Source organism: Panthera tigris, chromosome A1 (assembly GCF_018350195.1).
Source record: "Panthera tigris isolate Pti1 chromosome A1, P.tigris_Pti1_mat1.1, whole genome shotgun sequence".
Classification (NCBI taxonomy): domain Eukaryota; kingdom Metazoa; phylum Chordata; class Mammalia; order Carnivora; family Felidae; genus Panthera; species Panthera tigris.
Genome location: NC_056660.1, coordinates 168,380,458 through 168,402,350, shown reverse-complemented (window position 1 = coordinate 168,402,350; position 21,893 = coordinate 168,380,458). Strand labels below are relative to the sequence as shown.

General features: G+C 37.5%; 1 protein-coding gene across 7 annotated transcripts in view; it reads right to left on the bottom strand.

The window, feature by feature from the left end:
- Window positions 1–3,884: 3,884 nt before the first annotated feature.
- The window catches only part of FER (FER tyrosine kinase), a 428,416-nt gene continuing 410,407 nt past the window's right edge, over window positions 3,885–21,893 (bottom strand). For all 7 annotated transcript variants that reach the window (XM_042990938.1, XM_042990948.1, XM_042990943.1 and 4 more), the window contains 2 exons: window positions 9,443–9,565; window positions 3,885–8,051 (listed from right to left, as the gene is read on the bottom strand). In XM_042990938.1, the coding sequence (XP_042846872.1) occupies window positions 7,906–8,051; window positions 9,443–9,565 (269 nt within the window). In that variant the 3' untranslated portion in view covers window positions 3,885–7,905. The remainder of the gene's footprint in view (window positions 8,052–9,442; window positions 9,566–21,893) is intronic.

Here is a 21,893-nt window from a genome sequence, read left to right as displayed (position 1 = left end):
GCTTCTCTTTATCTGTGATTTTGATTTGACACTCAAAATCTATACCTGGGGTTGGATTTAGAATGGTAGTATATCATTTAGAATGATACTTGCTATGGGGAAACAATCTGTTTTTCTCTAAAGCCAAAATAGTAAGTTCCATTAAAACATGTATATTTTCTGTACATTGCAAGTGTGAAAGGCTTAGCACCCGAAGAAGATCTATAGCAAATAAGTTCAGTTCTGTTGGAAATGGTCTTTTGCTTGAAGCTACAGCAGAGCAATTCAGACTGGCAGGGCATGGGCCTTCAAAGCATCCTGTAGTCTACGAGAAGTCTGCAGTACTTTGGGTTAGGAGAAAACATTCACAGTCATACTAAGCATCGTTCTGGGCACAATGCCCTTTGCATTTCCTTATGGCAGTCTGGCATTTCTTAAGAGCAGGCAGGCAAATTTATTTCTGCAAGTCATTTGTGAAAGGAAAATTCCTACATAATAGGGTGTTTTTCTTTTTATTTTTTTCCCCTTCTGTATTGAAAAAAGAACAAAAGCATGGATTGGTGAGCTGGCAAAGACTGCTAGGGTGGTCCTTTTGCCTGGGATCTCAGTAATAATAGATTCCAGATCCCCTCTTAGACCCTAAAGTTTTGAGTCCAGGGCACTTAGAAATTTGAGCCCCCGTTTAGGGGGCAGACAGGTTTCATCTTCATAAAGATTGTTCAGGCAACTCAAAAGACCCCAAATTTGTAACAGTTTGACGAGAGCTATAAGAAGACAACAGTGAGAGTTTGGACTCCTACACTTCATTTTTCGTACACAAAGTTTTGCTGCTCCAATGTGGGAACTGGGATTTGTTTTTGTGGCCTTCTTTACCCTTACCCTGTGCTGCTCAGAACATTGTCATTTCCCATGGATATGTGTCATATGCTTTCAAAATAAGGCAGGATCTCCTATGACCAGATGGATTGCCTACATGGTTGTAGTTTTTGCAAGGGTGTTTTAAGTGAGCATATAGGGTGAAGTGGTATTTCTGTTGTCTGATGACTAAAGTCTGGCTTCTTAGTATGTCATTTTAGAATCTGCTTTGGATAGCATCTACAGTGTGCTTATTCTGATATCAAAGATGTTCTCAGAAAATGGGAGAAAGGTGTGATGTTTGGCTTTTTTTAGGCGAGGTGCTGCTTTGGGGCATGTGTAGAGTAGAGCTGAGGTTTTAACACAGTGATGCTATTGGGACTGTGTATCTAGGTAGGTCGCCTTATTCTCAACTTGTCTTCATGTTTGCTACCCTCTTTTCTGAATCTATGGAGAAACTCTTTAACATTGCACAGTTGCTAACTTTAGACATATACTGATGAGGAATGTGAAGAAAGTGACAAAAATTATTGGCATGAAAGAGAGGAATGGAAACATTGAATATGTCCAGGGGTTTAAGATAAAGTGATCATTGCTATTGTTTTAACATTTCTTTGGAGGCGGGTAGATCACTTAAGGAGCTTACTTGGCCAAGTCAACAGGCTGCTTCCCTGGACACGCCTGCTCACAGTGGTCTTTGTGTCCTGGGAAAAATCTCCCAAGAGATTTTTTAATCTCCAAGATAGTATTACTCATCAAACACAACTGCCACCTAACTGTCCTGTCTCTGCCACAAGGACAACAACTGAGCTGTATTCTAAGCTGCATGTACCATGGGGCCTCTCCCATAGTGGGTGTGCAGTTGGCCTTGGTAAATGGATGCCTGGGAGTTCCCTACAAGGCAGGGCCTCCTGAACACCTGAGGAGAAACTCTTTGGTCTAGGGCAGTTATGACACTATCCAATAAAAGCTGGTGATAGAGGCTTTTCTGTTGTGGTTAAGTAAGGATTAAGAAACTGAATGTGAGAAAAGGAAATACCAACTGAAATTTAAAAACAACAGCAACAAACAAACAAACAAAACAGAGAAAGTAGCACCCCACACGGTTCCCTGTGCCTGACATGGCAGATGTTCAGGGAAAGCTTCCTAAATGAATAAAGCTGACAGAGAACATACTATAAGATTCTGCTACCACGGTCATTACTAACACTTCGAACACTGCTTTGTAGAACACTTGAATCTGCTGGTCTCGTAATGTTTGGGAAGATAGTTTGGAAATTCCGAATTTAAATCTATTTAGAATAAAATAAATATTCATGTTTCAGGGTTCTTACAAGTTTGCTGGCGAGGAGAGAAGCTAAATCTTCACATTGTGGGCACAGACACCTACTACAAGATTTCTTTAATAAACTAAAAAGGCGCTTTCCCAGCAGTGTTCCTCCAGTGCTGCCTACCCCACGCATACGCGTGTTGCTTTGGGAGAGGACTGAGCTGCCTTAGTGGAAACCCCGGGGTTGGGTAATTCCCATTCCTCAGTGGCTACCTCCTGAGATTAGCAGGAGCATAAAAGAAAATCCCATCAATATCCAATTCAGTGTCCTTTAAGAAATGTTGTAGAGACTTGAGAGGAATGTAATGTTTAATAACATGCTGCAGGAAGCCCCTCACACCCCCCTTTGGAGGCCCTTTGGAGGCCCTTTGGAGGCTTTCTCTTATTGATGTTGTATTTATTCTTTGGAAGGTTAGCCTTCAGTCTCAGTTTTGGGAGTCTCTTTCACTGCCTCTGTGTCACCTCAGCCGTACTGCACCACGACTGGCTTGAGGATGTTCCTAAGATTCTTTTCCCTCAAATGTTACTAGTACTAAGACAAGAAACATTGCCGTTTAATTGGCATTTTCTGACTTCCCTGCTGAATTCCTTGTTTTTCCAGAGTAGAGCTCCTCCCAGGAAGGTCCCTCAGGGCATAACTCCAGGAGCCAATTAGTGAACATTAGTCAAAAGGTGAAACGCTGCTGATCCAAGTGTGCTCTCTTTTAGGAGACCACGCCCTGTTGCAACTAAGGATTTCTAACAAAGTATGAGATACCTTGAAATTCATACAAAGTATGAATACTCAGTGGCCTTAGTTTAAATACATAGTAAATACAACTAATGCAAATGTAGAGACTTTGAGTAGTGTCTTTGAAATGTGTGAACATCTAAGACCAAATCCTAGTCAGCAAGACCATGAATGCAAGTGTCACCCAAGCAGCAGCATCTCTGAGTTCCGCATGTAAAACTGCTCCAAATGCAAGGGAGAGGTGTTCGCTTTGCTCAAACTAAGGCCCTGTACACACTGGTAGGTGACCTCTTTTGCTTCTTTTGACTCCGATATCTTTTGAATTTTCTGTGGAGAAGCATCTAGCCTAGGGGCACTGGTCTCAGACTTTCTAGTGACATTGTCCAGGTCTCCATTCTGCTTGACTTAACTCCGCACTCTCTGTTAGCCGCTGCAGCATTCTGCCTGAGAATAACTGGCTCTTTCCTCTCTTGCCTTTGCAGATGCTCACCTCAGCTCCTTATTCACGGACATACTAAAGCCTATGCTCATTACTTCTATGCAGTTTAAAGTGACCGGAATTTAGTTCAGCAGGATTCTTCTACCAGCCAAGACTCTCAGTTCTTATTAGTGAGCTAAGTGAGTCTTAATGTCTATACTCAACGATCCAGAATTTAATCTTTGAGTCAATAGGAGGCAGTAGACTGGTTTTCAAGGGGTAATAAATATTTCCTTAAATTGAATTATGACTGAGATATATAGTTTATATACCTTCGGTATTATAGCATTATTCTTGAAAGGAGAATTTTATAGGACTCAAGACTATCAGTACCTCCTTCAAGGAGATGATCTTGTACATGAGTATTTTCCTATGCAGAAATGAATATGCAGTTCTGGATTCTCCCAAATAATATAGCATCAGATTTGATGTGAAACTAATTGAAACAGAGAAAAATAAATAAAATTAAAATATTTAATAAAAATTTTCTGGTATGCATAAGCAAATCAGAGTTAGTAATAAAAGAGGTAACTTTATTTTAATGGTAAACTTTCATGCTAACTTAATAGTATAATGGAAATGTAATATAAACTCATTTTTATATAAAATCTTTGTTTCCATTTAATTAACATATTAATACATAAAGAAGACGGGTCATTTTCAATGTCTCCCCCTTGGTTGCTCTTTTTGTTTTGTGCTATTCTGTGTTTTGTGTGAGGGTTCTGACCTAAATACAGAAGTCAGTCTTTACATGACTCAGAACAGTGCTTATGGACAATCAGTTCTGTTGATAAGAAACATCTAAACTATCAGTGGTGTGATCCAGGGAGTATGTGTAAAAAAGAAGAGGGCTGAGGCAGGGAGCCTCTTTTCAGATTATATCAATCTCCTCTCAGACAACCCATGGCCACAAAATAGTGTCCACAGAGTATACTAACTAAGGCTGGCAGGAACACTCCCAGAACATCTGATGACTCACATGAATTCATGTTCAAGTGGAGAGCCTGAGATAATTCTGAATGACAGCAGTGTTCTGTCATTGAGTTTTGCGTTGTAATTTGTATGTTTATCCCACTAACTAGGTGCTCAGTGTGGGGCATATATTATAATGAAAACCCTTTCTTCTTGACACAATCTCACATAGTTATTTTAGTGGTATTAGCCAAACTTTATATAAAACTATATGGCAAAACCAAAATAGGATTAGAACACAGACGGGAAAACTGTATTGTGGCTTAAAGGAAATTAAAACTATTTCAATAGCTTTTCTTCTAAACATAACCTACAAATGAAAAACAGTTGTGAAATGTGCACTGAACAACAGCTAGTACAGTTAGGTTCATGGTCTATATTGATCTGCTAGTTAAGATGTTTCAATAATATTGTATTTGTGATAAAATGGTGAATTATGGATGAAGAACTTTATTGCCTGTTTTAAATTTGGGAGGCAAAAAACAAATGATTGCTTGAGACCTTTCACTGGAGACTCAGTGGCAGGATGGGCTGAAATGAGGCCTCTGGTTTTAAAAGTTTACACAAAACCTATTAATCCTTTATTATTATTTTCCTGGAAGAGAAAACATATTGGCTTTGAGAAATAACCTTAGATTGTATGGAATACAAAATTAATTTTAGGTGTCAAATATTGGTAATAAATGTTAATTTAACACTAGAAGATTTGTTTTCTTGAAAAATGATGAACTACCTAAATATTTGTCATAAAGTTTCCTTAGTGATTCAAGACAGAAAAATGCGGGCGAATCAGGATGCCTGGGCTTTTATGTACCCCCTTCCCTCACTTCGTGCTCATAAATTGAAGGAATTATGACAGGAACTGTATAGGAATGATAGATGCAACTCCTGGAAAATCCATTAACAACACAGATTTGTGACCTGGCTTAATTACATTCCATCTAGTGGCAATTTTGGTTACTGTTTTCTTACTAAACAAGTTACAGGGTTTTGTGCATTTCTTAAGCCTTCTTTCCCTCCATCAACTTGCAAATTCAGAACAGTATTTATATGTGTGCTTTCTGGGTATGGATTAGCCTCCTAAAGTACATAATTCCAATAATTATCAGTGACAGAAGGGATGAATAAATTATGCTCCAAGCACAACAAAATTAACAGTAAAAAAAATGGTTTGCATAAGTTTTTCTTAATGCATGTGCCTATATTAAATTTAATATTCTGTACAACTGATCCTGAAAGACTCCCAATGTGTTATTAATCCTGAACTATACCACTGCCTGCTTTGGGACAAAGAATAAAATAGAATTTAAATGCTGCAGATGTCACGATGTTTTGAAAAGCTTCTTTAATTTAAGCACAGAGTTATGATGTGAATTGCAAATTCTAACAGCCTGGATGAGTGAAATATCAATGCCATGTTCATTCTTTACACCAGAATGCAAAGATTAAGCTTCGGGTCTTGTTCACAAAATTAAAGCCAAAACCGTCATTCTCTCTCCTTGCTGAGAGCTTAGCACTGAGGCTGCTAAGTGCTGAGAGGCTGTTTTCTTCAAACAAAGAATATTATGAAGAGATTCATTTGGAAATACTGACAAAGGGTAAAAATGTCCCATCTTACTCTCTCTTTTGAAGGCAGGCAAGTGCCTGAAGACCACAGCACTTAATTAATGAGTCTGTGCTTTGATTTGCCACAGTATATGCCATCAAAAGAAGCTTCCATTTACTTATCGTATTTGACAGAAGGGAAGACAATGCTGACTTTTAAAAAGTTGCTTTGTATATTGCAGTGTGTTTTTGAGGGCAAGTTTATTACGCTTTTGTTTTAGTCTGGATGTAGTAACTATTAAATGTGTATGAAACTTGCAAGGAAATTGAAATGATAGACACAAGCCATTTTCTTCTCTTCAGTATTATCCTTTATACTCTTTAAAGTACGGGTTCTGTGCCATGATCTTCATAGGCAGTGAACAGCCAGAGAGGGCAGGAGGAATTTTCTCTCCTATAAGCTCTTCCAATGGATATAATCAAATGATCACTAAGGTGCTATTTATCTGGACACAGGCCTGGGCACTTATTAAAAGCTCCCAAGCCGCTCTGACCCCTGAGAGTGACCATCTCCTACACACATATTTATCCTGAGCGGCAACTATTTACACAACGTGGGGTAGCTTCCCTGGATGTAGCTAACATTCAGCCAGACAGAATCTTGCTTTTAATTCTGTGTCACATATTATGCACAGGAAGCATCTCCAGAACTGTGCTCACATACCTGTCAGCTAAGATAAGGATTTCCAGGTAGCATTATAAGGGTAAATGAAGGGGGAAGGGGAACAGGAGGGCTGTCCCTCAACTTATTAACCATTACTCCTGCTTATTGGTTGTGTGTGTGTGTGTGTGTGTGTGTATGTGTGTGTAGCACATGTTCATGTGTGTACACACACAAATATGTTTATGAACTAGAATCATGAAATTCTTTCAGCCCTGGAAACTGACACAAGCGAAGGGAGTGCAATTCCAGGATGCCTCCTCTGAGGTGAAGGTACATAACCAAAAGTAGGCTGTGATTACTGTGGACTTGTGCTTCGGAGTTTCTTGAAACAGTTTTTTGTTGCCATTAAGAAATCTCCAACTGTGAACTTCTGAAAAATGTTCCTTAGAACTTTTCTTGTGAATTTAGATCATAAAATGTGTGTGTGTGTGTGTGTGTGTGTGTGTGTGTGTGTGTGTTTGTAAAGGCATAACTCTGATCAGAAGGCAGATTTTCTATTTTCCTCTTGTCTTAGATTGCTAGTCTAGCTGCTCCTTCCTCCAGACCTCCCTCCCATTCAAGCTTCCTTCATGCACGACTCTCAAAAACAGCCTATAAAAGCTGCTGCTTCAGGCCTAAGAGTGTGTTCTCTGGGGACATCTTGTGCATCACTGTCCAAAGCCAGGACAAAGGAGCAGGGAAATGACTACCTTACTAATAATACAGGAGTGTGATGCTGCTCACACTGTACTTATTTCTGGCCAAGAAAGAAAAGAAAAAAAAAAACCCTAAGAGGTCCAACTAATTCCCAATATAAAATGATGTTTACAAATAGAATCTTGCCTTGGCAGAGCAAAGAGCCACCTTTGGTTGGAATGTTTCCTGCGAACATGGCATCACCAATGCTGCTTTTAGCACCGATTGAGTAGGGTCAGTGGCATAGGACAGTGGCCCATGAACTGTGCCTGAAGTAGAGAACCTTTGAGAAACATCAGTGGTCCTGGTGTGAAAAAGCTCTGACCTTCCGTCACACTGAGAGTCTGTGCTTATCTATTTACAATGGCCTGAAATGGCAGGATTGCTGTGGTGAGCACATAAAGCCCTTGGTAAGAGTGTCTGTCTCTTGAATACATTTGCCTTTGCTCTCCCCCCCCACCCTTTTTTTGTAAGTGGCGCATATTTAAAAAACAGTTAATAACAAAAACCACCTTAGAAAATTGTTGCAGGTAATGTGGTATAAACTCAACGTTAACAAGAAGAACAATGTCACTCTGCTGGAGGACCGGGTCCTGAAGCCTGTTGGCACTGGTCCGTCACTGTGTGATTTTCCTCTTGATGACAGCCAGCTCTTTCTGAAGGTCACTGAACTTGGGACGGTTTTCAGGTTTATAATCCCAACACTTCATCATAATTTTAAAAATGTCCTCTGGGCAATGCTGAGGGGCTGACATTCGGTATCCTGAAGACCCAAGAGGAACAGAACAGAGAATTTAGAATGGAGAGAAGATACAAATGTTCACACAGGGCATTATGCAGCTTGGAAACTTGAGTACTTTATATTGTAAGTGAAACAGAAACAAAAACCCATTTCAGGGCAAACTTTTTTTTTTTTTTCTACAAGGGATGCAGAATTCAGTATTACAGAGCCATCAAATTATCCTCTAGCTTGAATAGGTTATTTTTCATGCGTTCATTTGTCACAAAGTCTGAGGTAAGATAAATCACATACAAACATGTATTTTAGTTGCTCTAAGTATTTGCTTTTGCTTTTAGAATTTGCTTTTAGATGTTGTGGGCAGAGTTTTAAAAAACCATCTACACAGTCCAGGTTTTTGAAGATGAAGAGAGAATGAGGATTTCATAAACACTAATTTAAAAGTGAAAGAAAAATGAAGAGGAGTTCTATTCCTGCACAGCCCGAGAAGAATCTTTAATTCAAAGGTGTCTGGCAGTGTGCTCAGCAGCACGTATGTGCCTGTGTGTGTTAGCTCAGGGAGTTAGATGGCTGTGAGAGGAAAGAAGGGAGCTGGAAAGGCCTCCTGTGCCCAGCCTCCTGGAGAGGGGCCTAATGCTAGGACATTACCAGTTTGTCAAAAGCATTCTCGCTGTTGAGACCTGTAGACTATGCAAGTCCATGCTAGCATGTCACCATCACCGGCTTATTCCCGTTTCTGATTTGAGAACCCGTATGATTTTTTCAGAAATGTTACGAAACTTTTAGGGCCACCTGGGTGGCCTAGTAGGTTAAGCCTTTGACTTTGGCTCAGATCATGATCTCACAGTTGGTGAGTTTGAGCTCCACACTGGGCTCTGTGCTGATAGCTCAGAACCTGGAGACTGCTTCGGATTCGGTGTCTCCCTCTCTCTCTCTGCCCCTCCCCTGCTTGTGTGGTCTCTCTCAAAAATAAACAAACATTAAAAAAAAAAAGAAATGTTACAAAACTTTCAAAAACTTCTCTCTGAAGTCTAACTATACTTCAATTTACAATACTATTGATGGTGTTTATTTGGAACGGAAGAAAAAATAGGAGGTTGAGGAACACTATTTTCCTTGAAGACAGTGAATGGCACCCCCTCGCAGACGTCATGCCAGGCAGGGGGAATGCAAGACAAGCCTACAGGAGTATTGTAGACTGTTGGAATCTTTAAACGTTTTTTGTTGTTGGTTTTGTTATACAAGAGCCACACCATCCATGGTGCACAAAAGCAGATATAATACCACCTCTGCTGTCTGTTTTCACCAAGTAGTATGTACCTTCCCCCCACTAGGAAAGCCACACACACAGCATTATCAGCACGGCCCTGGGGGCTGGATGTGAACGCTGGCTACTACCCGGGTCATTGGTTTACCTCTTTCCACTTGTTCCCGCGCTTGCTGATTTGTCATTCCAGGGTATGGGCAGACCCCTAGGCTGAAGGTCTCCCAGAGGAGGATGCCAAAGCTCCACACGTCACTCTCAGAACTGTATCTCCCTGGGGGGCGCACAAAACCATAACCAGGTAAGTGTGTAAGCGGGTGAACATTTCCAGTGATGCATGTCTTTGTCAGTCACATGTTCGCATATTTAAACTTACCAAAGGAATGCAGTAACTAATGATCTTATTTCTTCACTAGTTTTACTTTCCAGGACTAGTAGTAACATTACCAACTAAATGAATAATCTTCAGGCTGCTAGTTTAACAAAACCAGCTTTCAAATCACTTAACCCCAAACAAGAGCAAATATTTAGCCAGTACGGAGGTTAACTGTCCCTGTGGTATCTAAATGAGAAGGATGGTTTATATATACATACATATATGCGCCTAGGAGATTAAGTCAGATTTCTGCAATTTTACCTTGTGCCTGCATTATTTTCTTTCCATTAAAATTATAAACAGACTTAAAGCAATAATGAAAGTTTTTTAACTTCAATTTTTTACTTGTCACTATTTACAGATATTCCTACATCCTTAAAAGTCTCATTTTCTCCACTGTTTCATTTATAGAAAATACATTTTTTTCCTGTGTATTTTGAATAGGGTAGAATTAACATAGCTGGCTGATAAAAACAACTTCTTTAAATTACATGGTGCCTTGTTTTGTCAAAATATCTTGGTGCACCTGTTTTACTGAGCTCTTCGGGTTTTTGTTTTTTTTTTCTTTTTTTTCTTTTTTGGTAGTCTTCTAGAGAAGCATGGAGATAAAAGCACATGATACATTCTGGAGATAGATGTGAAATCAAGGAGGGAAACAGGAAAATCCTTTCCATTCCCCAAGAGGCTAAGAATTTAAAGATTTTCACAACATATTTGTATTTTTAATTTTGTAGTTTAATTTTACATAGAGTGCATGTACTTCCACAGTGAAACCCCATTTGCAGTGGTGTAGAAGGATCCTTCAATGATTTCATCTCTATCCCCTTTGGGAGCTACTTGCCTCAACTCTGCCTCTCCAGGTTTATAAATGCCCCTCTGCTAAAAATGTCTGGTTACTTTAAGGCCTTTTCTCTTTCTTGAATGAAGTGAAACGAGAATGAGAGTATGCCTGTGCTTTGATAACTGCTGTTACGTCAGAGTTTAGTGTGTACTTGCTGATGATCCTCTCCAGCTGTGTGAATTAGCTTCCTTCTTACTAGAGCATAATTACTATGCTGTTTGGTAGAAAGATTAGTTTTCTTGTCTGCATATCAACTCTTTTCATGTTTGCCATCCAGTAATTTAATACTTTTCATGAAAGTCATTCAATGACTACAAGTTAAAATTAATTCTTGAAGAAAGTAAAAGGTATACAGAGCCAAATTCTTTCTTTTTGTAAGACAGTATCTGGGCAGAGATCAAGAAGGGCATGTTGTACGTAAAACAAGATCAGGCTCCAGAAGTGAAAGTTAATAACCTAATTCTGTAACCTTGACCTTGAACCTGGTTTTGCTGGATAATTTAAATTTATTTTAAAATACATTTTTAATTTATCTGCTTATTTTAATGAGCATAACTGATACACATTATATTACTTTCAGGTGTACAACATAACAATTCAGTATTTGTATATATTGCAAAATGATCAATACAGTAAATCTAATTGACATCCATTCCCATACTTGGTTACAAAATTGTTTTTTCTTGTGAGGAAAACTTTAAAGATTTACTGCCTTAGCAACTGTCAAATGTGCAATACAGTATTATTAACTATAGTCACCATGTTGTGCTTTATATACCAATGATTTATTTATCTCACAACTAGAAATTTGGACCTTTTGACCCTCTTCACCCATTTTACCCATTCCCTACTTCTGGCAACCACCAATCTGTTCTCTGTTTCTATGACCTTGGTTGTCTTTAAAAATTTCACATGAAAGTGAGATCATACGGTATTTGTCTTTCTTTGACTTGTTTCACTGAGCCTAAGGAGCTCAAGGTCCATCCATGTTGTTGCAAATGGCAAGATGTTATTTTTTATGGCTGAATAATATCCCATTGTCTATGTATACCACAGTTTTCTTTACACATTTATCTGTCAGTGGACACTTTGTTTACATATTGTAGCTATTGTAAATAATGCTGCAATGAACATGGGGGTGTACATATCTCTTTGAGTTAGTGTTTTCTTTTTCTTCAAATGAATACCAGAAGTGGAAATGCTATGATATGGTAGTCCTATTTTTAATTTTTTTCAGGAATCATCATATAGTTTTTCATAGTGGCTACTCTATATTTCCACCAACAGTGTACAAAGATTGCCTTTCTTCACATCCTAGCAAACGTGTTATTTGTTGTCTTTTTGATTATAGTCATTGTAACAGGTGTGATGTGATCTCATTGTGTTTTTTTCTACAATGGTATTACAATGCTATTGACTATATTCCCTATGCTGTACCTTTCATCTCTGTGACTTACTCATTCCATAACTGGGACCCTGTACCTCCTACTGCTTTTCATCCATTTTGCCCATCCCCCAAACATCTCCCTCTCTGGAAACTAACAGTTTGTTCTCTGTGTTTATGGGTGTTTTCCTGCTTTTCTTTCTTTCTTTCTTTTTCTTTCTTTCTTTCTTTCTTTCTTTCTTTCTTTCTTTCTTTCTTTCTAGATTAAACAAATAAGTAAAATCATATGGTATTTGTCTTCTCTGACTTATTTTACTTATCATAAAATACTCTAGATCCATCTATGTTGTCACAAGTGGCAAGCATATACATATATATATATATATATATATATATATATATATGCACACACACATATACATCCATCTCTTCCACATCTTCTTTATCCATTCATCTATCAAATGCTTCTTTTAACATTTAAAAAAATATTTATTTTTGAGAGCAAGAGAGACAGAGTGTGACAGGGGACAAGCAGAAAGACACAGAGAGAGGGAGACACAGAATCTGAAGCAGGCTCCAGGCTCCAAGCCATCAGCACAGAGCTGACGTGGGGCTCGAACCCATGGACTGTGAGATCATGACCTGATCTTAAGTCGGACGCTCAACCAATGAGCCACCCAGGCGCCCTCACTTAGGTTGCTGTATACATTGGCTATTGTAAATAATGCTGCAATAAACACATATATTTTCTAATGCATATATCTTTTCTAATGAGCATTTTGCTTTTTCTTGTGATAAACAGTAGTGGGATTAATGGATCATATATTTTTTAAAATTATTTGAGGAACATTTAAACTGTCTACTACAGTGGCTGTACTAATTTATATTCATTCCTACCAACAGTGCAAAGGGTTCCTTTTTCTCTACCTTCTTGCCAATACTTGTTATTTCTTTCTGATTCTAGCCATTCTTACAGGTATAAGGTGATATATCATTGTGGTTTTGATTTGCATTTCCTTTATTAGTGATATTGAACATCTTTTCATGTGTCTGTTGGCCATTTGTAGGTCTTTGGAGAAAATGTTCAGGTCCTCTGCCTATCATTTAATCAGATTGTGTGTGTGTGTGTGTGTGTGTGTGTGTGTGTGTGTGTGTGTGTGTATTGAGTTGTATAAGTTCTATATGTACTTTGGATATTAATCCCTTATCAGATATCTCATTTGCTAATATCTTCTCCCATTCAGTGGGCTGCTTTTTTATTTTGTTGATGGTTTGCTTTGCTGTAAGGAAGCTTTTTATTTTGGTGTAGTTCCAATAGGTCCCTTTTGCTTTTGTTTCCTTTGCCTGAGGATATATATATATATATATATATATATATATATACACACATACATATACATTCACACACACACACACACACACACACACACACACACACATATATATATATATATATATATATATATATATATATATGTTGCTAAGGCTGATATAAAAAATGTTACAGCCTATGTTTTCTTCTAAGCGTTTTATGGTTTCATATCTCACATTTAGGTCTTTATTTTGAGTTTATTTTTCTGTATGGTGTAAAAAAGTGGTCTAGTTCATTCTTTTGGTTGCAGCTAGCTAGTTTTCCTGGCACCACTGATTAAGAAGATGGTCTTTTCCTCATTGTCTCCTTTGTTATAGATTAATTGACCACATAACATGGGTTTATTTCTGGACTCTGTTCTGTTCCATTGATCTATGTGTCTATTTTTGTGCCAGGATTATAAAATTTTGATTACTACAGCTTTGTAGTACATCTTGGAATCTGGGTTTGAGATACTTCTAGCTTTGTGCTTCTTTCTCAATATTGCTTTGGCTGTTCATGGTCTTTTGAGGTTCAAAACAAATTTTAGGATTATTGGTTCTACTTCTGTGAAAAATACTATTGTTATTTTGATAGGGATTGCATTGAATATATTGCTTTGGGTAGTATGGACATTTAACAATATTATTTCTTCTAATCCATGAGCATGGTATGTCTTTCCATTTACTTTTGTTATCTTCAATTTCTTCCATCAATGTTTTATAGTTTCAGAATATAGATCTTTCACTTCCTTGATTAACTTTCGTTCTAGGTATTTTATTATTTTAATGCAATTTTAAGTGGAATTGTTTTCTTAATTTCTCTTTATGTTACTTTGTTGTTAGCGTATAAAAATGCAACAGATTTCTGTATGTCAATTTGTATCCTGCAACTTTATTAAATTTATTTATTCTAATAGTTTTTTGGTGGAGTCTTTTGAGTTTTCTATGTATAGTATCATGTCATATGTAAATAGTGACAGTGACAGTTTTACTTCTTTGTTACCAACTTGGATGCCCTTTCTTTTTTCTTGTCTGATGACTATGGCTAGGATTGCCAGTACTATGTTGAATAAAAGTGGTGACAATGGACATACTTGTCTTGTTACGTATTTTAGAGGAAAAGCTCTCAGTTTTTTATCATTGAGTATGATGTTAGCTGTGTTTTCATATATGGCCTTTATTGTGTTATGGTCCTTCTACACCCACATTATTAAAAGGTTTTTTTTTTGTTGTTTTTTTTTTAATCATCATCATGAATGGAGCTGAATTTGGTAAAAGGCATTCTTTGCATCTACTGAGATGATCATGAGTCTTATCATTTGTTACTGTGGTGTATCACATTGATTGATTTGTGAATATTGAACCATCCCTGCACCCCTCGAGTAAATCCTACTTGATTGTAGTGAATGATCCTTTTAATGTAATGCTGACTATGGTTTGCTAATGTTTTGTTGAGGGTTTCTGAATCTTTATCAGGCCAGTAGTTTTCTATTTTTGTAGTGTCTTGGTCTGGTTTTGGTATGAAGGTAATGCTGGCCTTATAGAATTTCTTTTCTGTTTCTTGGAGTAGTTTGAGAAATACAGGTATTTTTACTTAAATGTTTGGTAGAATTCACCTGTGAATCCATCTAGTTCTGGACTTTTGTTTGTTGGGAGTTTTTTGATTACCAATTCAATTTGGTACTAGCAATTGGTCTGTTCAGATTTTCTATTTGTTCCTGATTCAGTTTTAGAAGATGATCTTGGTTCACTTGATGTTAAAATCAGGGTTACAATCCCTTAACCTATCCTCATTTTAAAAATTCTTTTTACTTTTTGCTTTTCAGTTTGGGTGCTTTCCATATTGATGATCTGTTCTTCTTCATCTTCTAAACTACTATTGATTACCTTTAGTGTATTTTTCATTTTGGTTATTGTATTCTTTGACTCTGATTGGTTCTGTTTTACATTTTCTATCTCTTACTGAAGTTCTCACAAAGCTCATTCACTCTTCTCTAGTCTGGTGAGCACCATTTGAACTCTTTGTCAAGTAGATTGGTTGTCTCCATTTCATTTAGTTCTTATTCTTTTCCTTTTTTTAAATGTTGATTATTATTTTTTTTTAAGAGAAAGTGCAAGTAGGGGAGGGGACGAGAGGAGGGGAATAGAAGATCTGAAGTGGGCTCTGAGCTGACAGCAGAGAGCCCAATGTGGGGCTCAAACTCATGAACTGTGAGATCAAAGTCAGACGCTCAAATAACTGAGCCACCCAGGTTCCCCATTTAGTTCTTTTTCTGAGGTTTTGTTTTGTTCTTTCATTTGGGTTATCTTCCTCTGTCTCCTCATTTTGCTTATCTTCCTGTGTGTATTTATATGAATGAGGCAAAATAGCTATGTCTCCTAAATTTGAGAAAATGGTCTTGTGTACGGTCATTCCCTGTGTAGACTGTGTGTGCCTGGTGACTCTGACTGGCTGGAGCATTGGCTGATGTGAGCTGGGGGTCCCCAGACTCTCTGCGCAGAGGGTGCTCTGGACAGCTGAAGTGGAAATGGGCTAGGGTAGTCCTGGGCTCTGCACACAGAGATCACCCTGGCAGAAGAGCTGAGGCTAGAGTGGGTACAAGGCTGGGGTGCTCAGTGCAGGCAGAGGGTACCCTGGTAGGGTGGCTAAAACTGAGGGAGGCATGGGCCTGGATGTCTTGGGTTGCTCTATGCAGGGGGCATCCTGGTGGGGTGGCTAAAGCCAGGGCAAGGTGTGGTCTGGGCGTCTCAGGGCACTCTGTCCCAGAAGTGCCCTAGTAAGTCATCTGGAGCCAAAGTGGTGTGGGCCTGGTATGCTTCAGGATGCATTGCACCTGGGTCACCTTGGTGAAGACAGCTAGAGATAGAATGAGCACTAATCAGGGGTTCCCTGATGCTGTACTGGGGCTACCTTGTTAGGAGGGTTTGGGCTGGTATAGGCTAGGGGTTCAGGGTTCAGTGAGGTAGGCTGCCTATCAAGGAGCAGGGGAATGCAAACTATGGCACTTGCCAGCCCCTCTGATCTGGACAGAGCTCTAGCAGCTCCTGTGCCCTTTGGTAGAGTAATAGAGCTGGATCTTTTATATTGTAGTTGCTCTTTTAAACCACAGCCTTTATTTTTCATTATCCTAGGGTATCTGGGGCATGTATGTCATTGCCGTTTTGAGTTGTATTTTCCTGATGATGAGTGATGTTGAGCATCTTTTCACATACTCATTGGCTATACTATATGTCTTCTTTGGAAAACTGTCTATTCAGATCTATTTCTTAATTGAATTATTTTTTTTGATACTGAGTTTTATGAATTCTTTTATATATTTTGGATATCATTAACCTCTCACCAGACAAATGATATGCAAATATTTTCTCCATTTAGTAGGTTGCCTTTTCCTTTTGTTGATGCTTTCCTTTGCTGTGAAGAAACGGTTAGTCTGATGTAGTCCCATTACTTTGTTTTGCTTTTTCTGTATTTGCATTTGGTGTGAAATATAAAAACTTAGTTCCAAGACCAAGTCAAGGAAATTACTGCCTATATGTCCTTCTAGGAGTTCTGTGGTTTTGCATCTTATGTTCAGGTCTTGAATTCATTTTAAGTTAATTTTTGTGTATGGTATAAGACAGTGGTCCCATTTCATTCTTTCGCATGTGACTGTGCAGTTTCCCCAGCACCATTTTTTGAAAAGACTGTCCCTTTCCTATTGTATACTTTTGGCTTCTCTGTTTTAAACTGATTAACCATATATGCATGGGTTTATTTCTGGGCCCTCTGCTTCATTGGTTTATGTATCAATTTTTAATGCCAGTATCATACTATTTTGATTACTACAGCTTTAGTACAGTTTGACATCAGGGAGTGCACTATCTCCAAAACTTTGTTCTTTCTCAAGATTGTCTTGGCTATTCATGGTCTTGTATAGTTCCAGACAAGTTTTAGAATTGTGGGTTCTATTTCTGTCAAAAATGCATTAAATCTGTAGATTGTTTTGGGTAGTAGAGACATTTAACAACATTAATTCTCATAATCCAGGAGCATGGAATATCTGCATTTATTTGCATAGTCTTGAATTTTTGTCATTAATATCTTACGGCATTTGTATACAAGTTTTTCACTTCCTATGTTAAATTTATTCATATTTTAGTCCTTTTGATGCAACTGTAAATGAGATTGTTTTCTTAATTTCTCTAATAGTTCATTTTATGTATAGAAATGCAAGATATTTTTGTATATTGTATCCTGCAACTTTACTGAATTCATTAATTAGTTCTTATAGTTATTGGTAGAGTGTTTAGGGTTTCTGTATATAATAATGTCATCTGCAAATAGTGATAATTTTACTTCTTTTCCACTTGGGATGCTTTTAATTTTTATTTTTTTACATTTATTTTGAGAGAAAAAAAAAGAGGGTAAGCGGGGGAGGGGAAGAGAACTAGAGAGAGAGATTCCCAAGCAGGCTCTGCACCATCAGCACAGGGCCCAACATGGGGCTCAAACTTAACAACCATGAGACCATGATCTGAGCCAAAACCAAGAGTTAGATGCTTAACTGAATGAGCCACCCAGGCTCCCCTTATTTTATTCTTATCTAATTGCTCTAGCTATGACTTACACTATTATGTTGAAAAACAGTGGTAAGAGTGGGAATCCTTGTCTTGCTCCTGATATTAGAAAAGCTTTTACCTTTTCATTGTTGAATATGATGTTAGCTGTAGGTTTGTGTCATATAGGGCCTATATTATGTTCAGATATGTTCTTTCTATACCCAATTTGTTGAGATTTTATCATAAATGGATGTTGAATTTTGTCAAATGCTTTTTCTGCATCTATTGAGATAATTTTTACCCTTCATTTTGTTAATAAGGCATATCCCATTGATTGACTTGTGGATGTTAAAACATTCTTGCATCCCTGGAATAAATCCCACTTGAATATGATATATAACCTCTTAGTGTATTCTTGAATTTGGTTTGCCAAACTTTTGTTGAGGAATTTTTCAGCTATGTTCAAATGGGATATTGGCCTGTAATGTTCTTTTATTGTGGTGTCTTTGTCTGGTTTTGATATCAGAATAATGCCTTGTAAAATGACTTTGGAAGCGTTTATTCCTCTTCTATTTTTTGGAAGTTTTATTATTTTATTTTATTATTACTTTTTTATTTTAAGTAGGCTTCATACCCATTGTGGGGCTTGAACTCATGACCCTGAGATTAAGAGTTGCATACTTTACTGACTGAGCCATCCAGGCACCCAGGCACTCTGGATCCTGAGCATCCAGGAGTTTTAAAGAATTAATACCAATCCTTCTAAATGTTTGGTAGAATCCATCAGTGAAATCATGTGGTCCTGGACTTTTGTTTGTTGGTTTTTCTTTACTAGTAAGAAAACTGAATCAGTAATTGGTTTGTTCACATTTTCTATTTCTTCATAATTCAGTCTTGGTGTATTGTATATTTTTAGCGATTTATCTATTTCTTTTTCCATGTGTTGTTGGCATATTGTTGTTCATAGTAGTCTTTTATGATCCTTGGCACTTCTGTGATATCAACTGTAACTTCTCTTTCATTTCTGGTTTTGAGTCCTTTCTCTTTTTTCTTGGTCAGTAGAGCTGAAGTTTCTCAATTTTGTTTATTTTTTTTCAGAGAACAAGCTCTTAGTTTCACTGTTCTTTTTTATTTTCTTTTTTGTCTATTTCATTTATTTCTGCTCTGATCTTTGCTATTTCCTTCCTGCTACTAACCTTGGGTTTTGTTTATTCTTCTTTTTCTAGTTACTTGATGTATAATGTTAAGAGATTTTTCTTTTTCTTTTTCCCAAGAACTTCCCTCTTAGAATTGCTTTTACAGCATCTCATAAGTTTTGGTATGCTGTATTTCTGTTTTGATTTGTCTCAAGGTGTTTTTTGATTGCTCTTTTTGAGTTCTTCTCTAACCCATTGGTTTTTCAGTAGCATGTTGTTTAATGTCCCAGAAATTGTGAAATTTCATACCACCATGGTCAGAAAAGATGCTCGATGTGATTTCTATCTTTGAAAATTATTAAGACTTGTTTTGTAGCCTACTATATGATCTGTCCTGACAAATGTTCCATGTGCACTTGAGAAGGATGTGTATTCTGTTGCTTTTGGATGAAATGTTCTATATATGTCTTTGTAGTCCATCTGGTCCAGTGTGTCATTTAAAGCCCATATTTCTTTATTGATTTTTCAGTCTGGATGATCTCTCCATTGATGTAAGTGGTGTATTGAAGTCATCTATATTATTCCTGTCTATTTCTCCCTTTACTGTGTTAATATTTGCCTTATGTGTTTAGGTGAGCCTATATTGGCTATATAAATATTTACAAATGTTATATACTCTTGTTGCATTGGCCGCTTTATCATTATGTGATACCCTTCTTTGTCCTTGATTACAGTCTAAAAGTCTATTTGGTGTGATATAAACATAACTACCTTAGCTTTCTTTTGATTTCCATTTGCATGAAATATCTTTTCCTGTCCATTCGCTTTGAGTCTATGTATGTCCTTATATCTGCAGTGAGTTTCTTGTAGGCAGCATATAGATAAGCCTTGTTTCTGTTTTTCTTTGTAGGCATTCAGTCCTTTGGTTGGAGAATTTAGTCTATTTACACTCAAGGTAATTGTTGATACATATGTACTTATTGTCAGTTTGTTAATTGCTTTCTATTTGTAATTCTTCTGTTCCTTTATTTTTCTGTTGTTTTCCTTTGTGGTTTGATGACTTTCTTTAGTGGTATGCTTGAATTTCTTTTCTAAAAAGAAAAGATTTTTTTCTTTTCTAAAAAAGAAAGATTTTTGCTTTGTGGTTACCATGAGGGTTATATAAAACAACCTATATTTATAACAGTCTATTTTAAGTTGATACCAAGGTAGAATGGATTTTAAAGCTCCAAAAAATACTCTCCCCTACAACATTTTGTTTTTGATGTCACGGTTGACATCTTTTTATTTTGTGGTTATTGTTATTTTTGCTACTTTTGTCTTTTAACAAAGCTGGCTTTGTAAATGATGAATCTATTACCTTTACTATATATTTACCTTTATCAGTGAGATTTGTACTTTTATGTGTTTTCTTGTTACTAATAAGCACCCTCTCTTTTCAGTTTAGAGAAGTTATTTTAACTTGGTTAAGAGGCTGGTTTAGTGGTGACAAACTCTTTAGCTTTTGCCTGTCTGGAGAACTCTTTGTGTCTCCTTCAATTCTGAATGGTAACTTTGCCAGGTACAGCATTCTTGGTTGGCAAGGTTTTAGTTTCAGCACTCTGAAAATATTGTACTACTCTCTTCTGGCCTGCAAAGTTTCTGCTAGAAAGTTTGCTGATAATCTTATAGGGGCTACCTTGTATGTAACAATTTGCTTTTCTCTTGCTGATTTTAAGATTCTTTCCTTCTCTTTAACCTTTGACATTTAAATTATAATGTGTCTTTTCATGGGTCTCTTTGGGTTTACTCTATTTGGAACTCAGTGTGCGTCCTAGATCTTGGATATCTGTTTTCTTCTATAAATTAGGGAAGTGTTTTTTTTTTTTTAATGTTATTTTTGAGAGACAGACAGAGCATGGGCAGGGGAAGGACAGAGAGAGAGGGAGACACAGACTCTGAAGCAGGCTCCAGGTTCTGAGCTGTCACCACAGAGCCTGATGTGGGGCTAGAACCCACAAACCGTGAGATCATGTATGACCTGAGTCAAAGTCAGCTGCTTAACCAACTGCACCACCAGGCATCCCTAAATTAGGGAAGTTTTTAATCAATGTTTCTTCAAATAAGTTTTCTATCCCTTACACTCCCTCTTCTTCCTCTGGGGATTCTATAATGCAAATGCTAGTCTGCTTGATGGTGTCCTATAAGTACCTTGAGTTATCTTCACTTTCTAAAATTGTTTTTGCTGCTCTTATTGGGTGAGTTCCACTGCTCTATCTTCAAGTTAACTGATCTTTTCATCTAGTCTGCTGGAAATCCCCTCCACTGTTTTTTGTTTTTTGTTTTTTTTTTTTAGCTCAATGATTGCATTTTTTAGCTTTGTGACTTCTGTTTGGTACTTTGTTAGATTTTCTCTCTCTTCATTGAAGTTTCTCACTATGTTCATCTGTTCTTCTCCTGAGTTTGGTAAGCATCTTTGTGATCATTACTTTGAAGTCTTTATCAGGCAAATCATTTATCTCTGGCTAAATTTTTTTTCCTGAGGTTTTCTTTTGTTCTTTCATTTGGAACATATTTCAACGTTTCTTCATTTTGCTTGACTCTCTGTGTTGGGTTTTATGCACTCGATGAAACAGCCACCTCTCCCAGTCTTGAGGAAGTGGCCTCATGTGATACATGAATGCCATCAGTCAACCTTGCCCTAGCTCTTTGTTGTCTTCAAATCTTTGTGATCTATTTTGTTTTTAATAGCTCACAGTAGTTGAGGGTGTTCCTAGACCTATCAGGATCCAAAAGAATCTCAGCACCAACAATGTTTGATTTGCAGCCAGAGCCGAAGCTACTGGCTAAGGTCCCACAGTCCAATGGGACTACACATGTAAGTCCCACTGGCCACCAGATCCAGGTGATCTGGAGTTATCTCCTGGGCAGCAGTTGCAAAAATTGGGGCTCCAGATGAGTGCATATGCTCCCTTCTGGGAGATACCAGTGCGG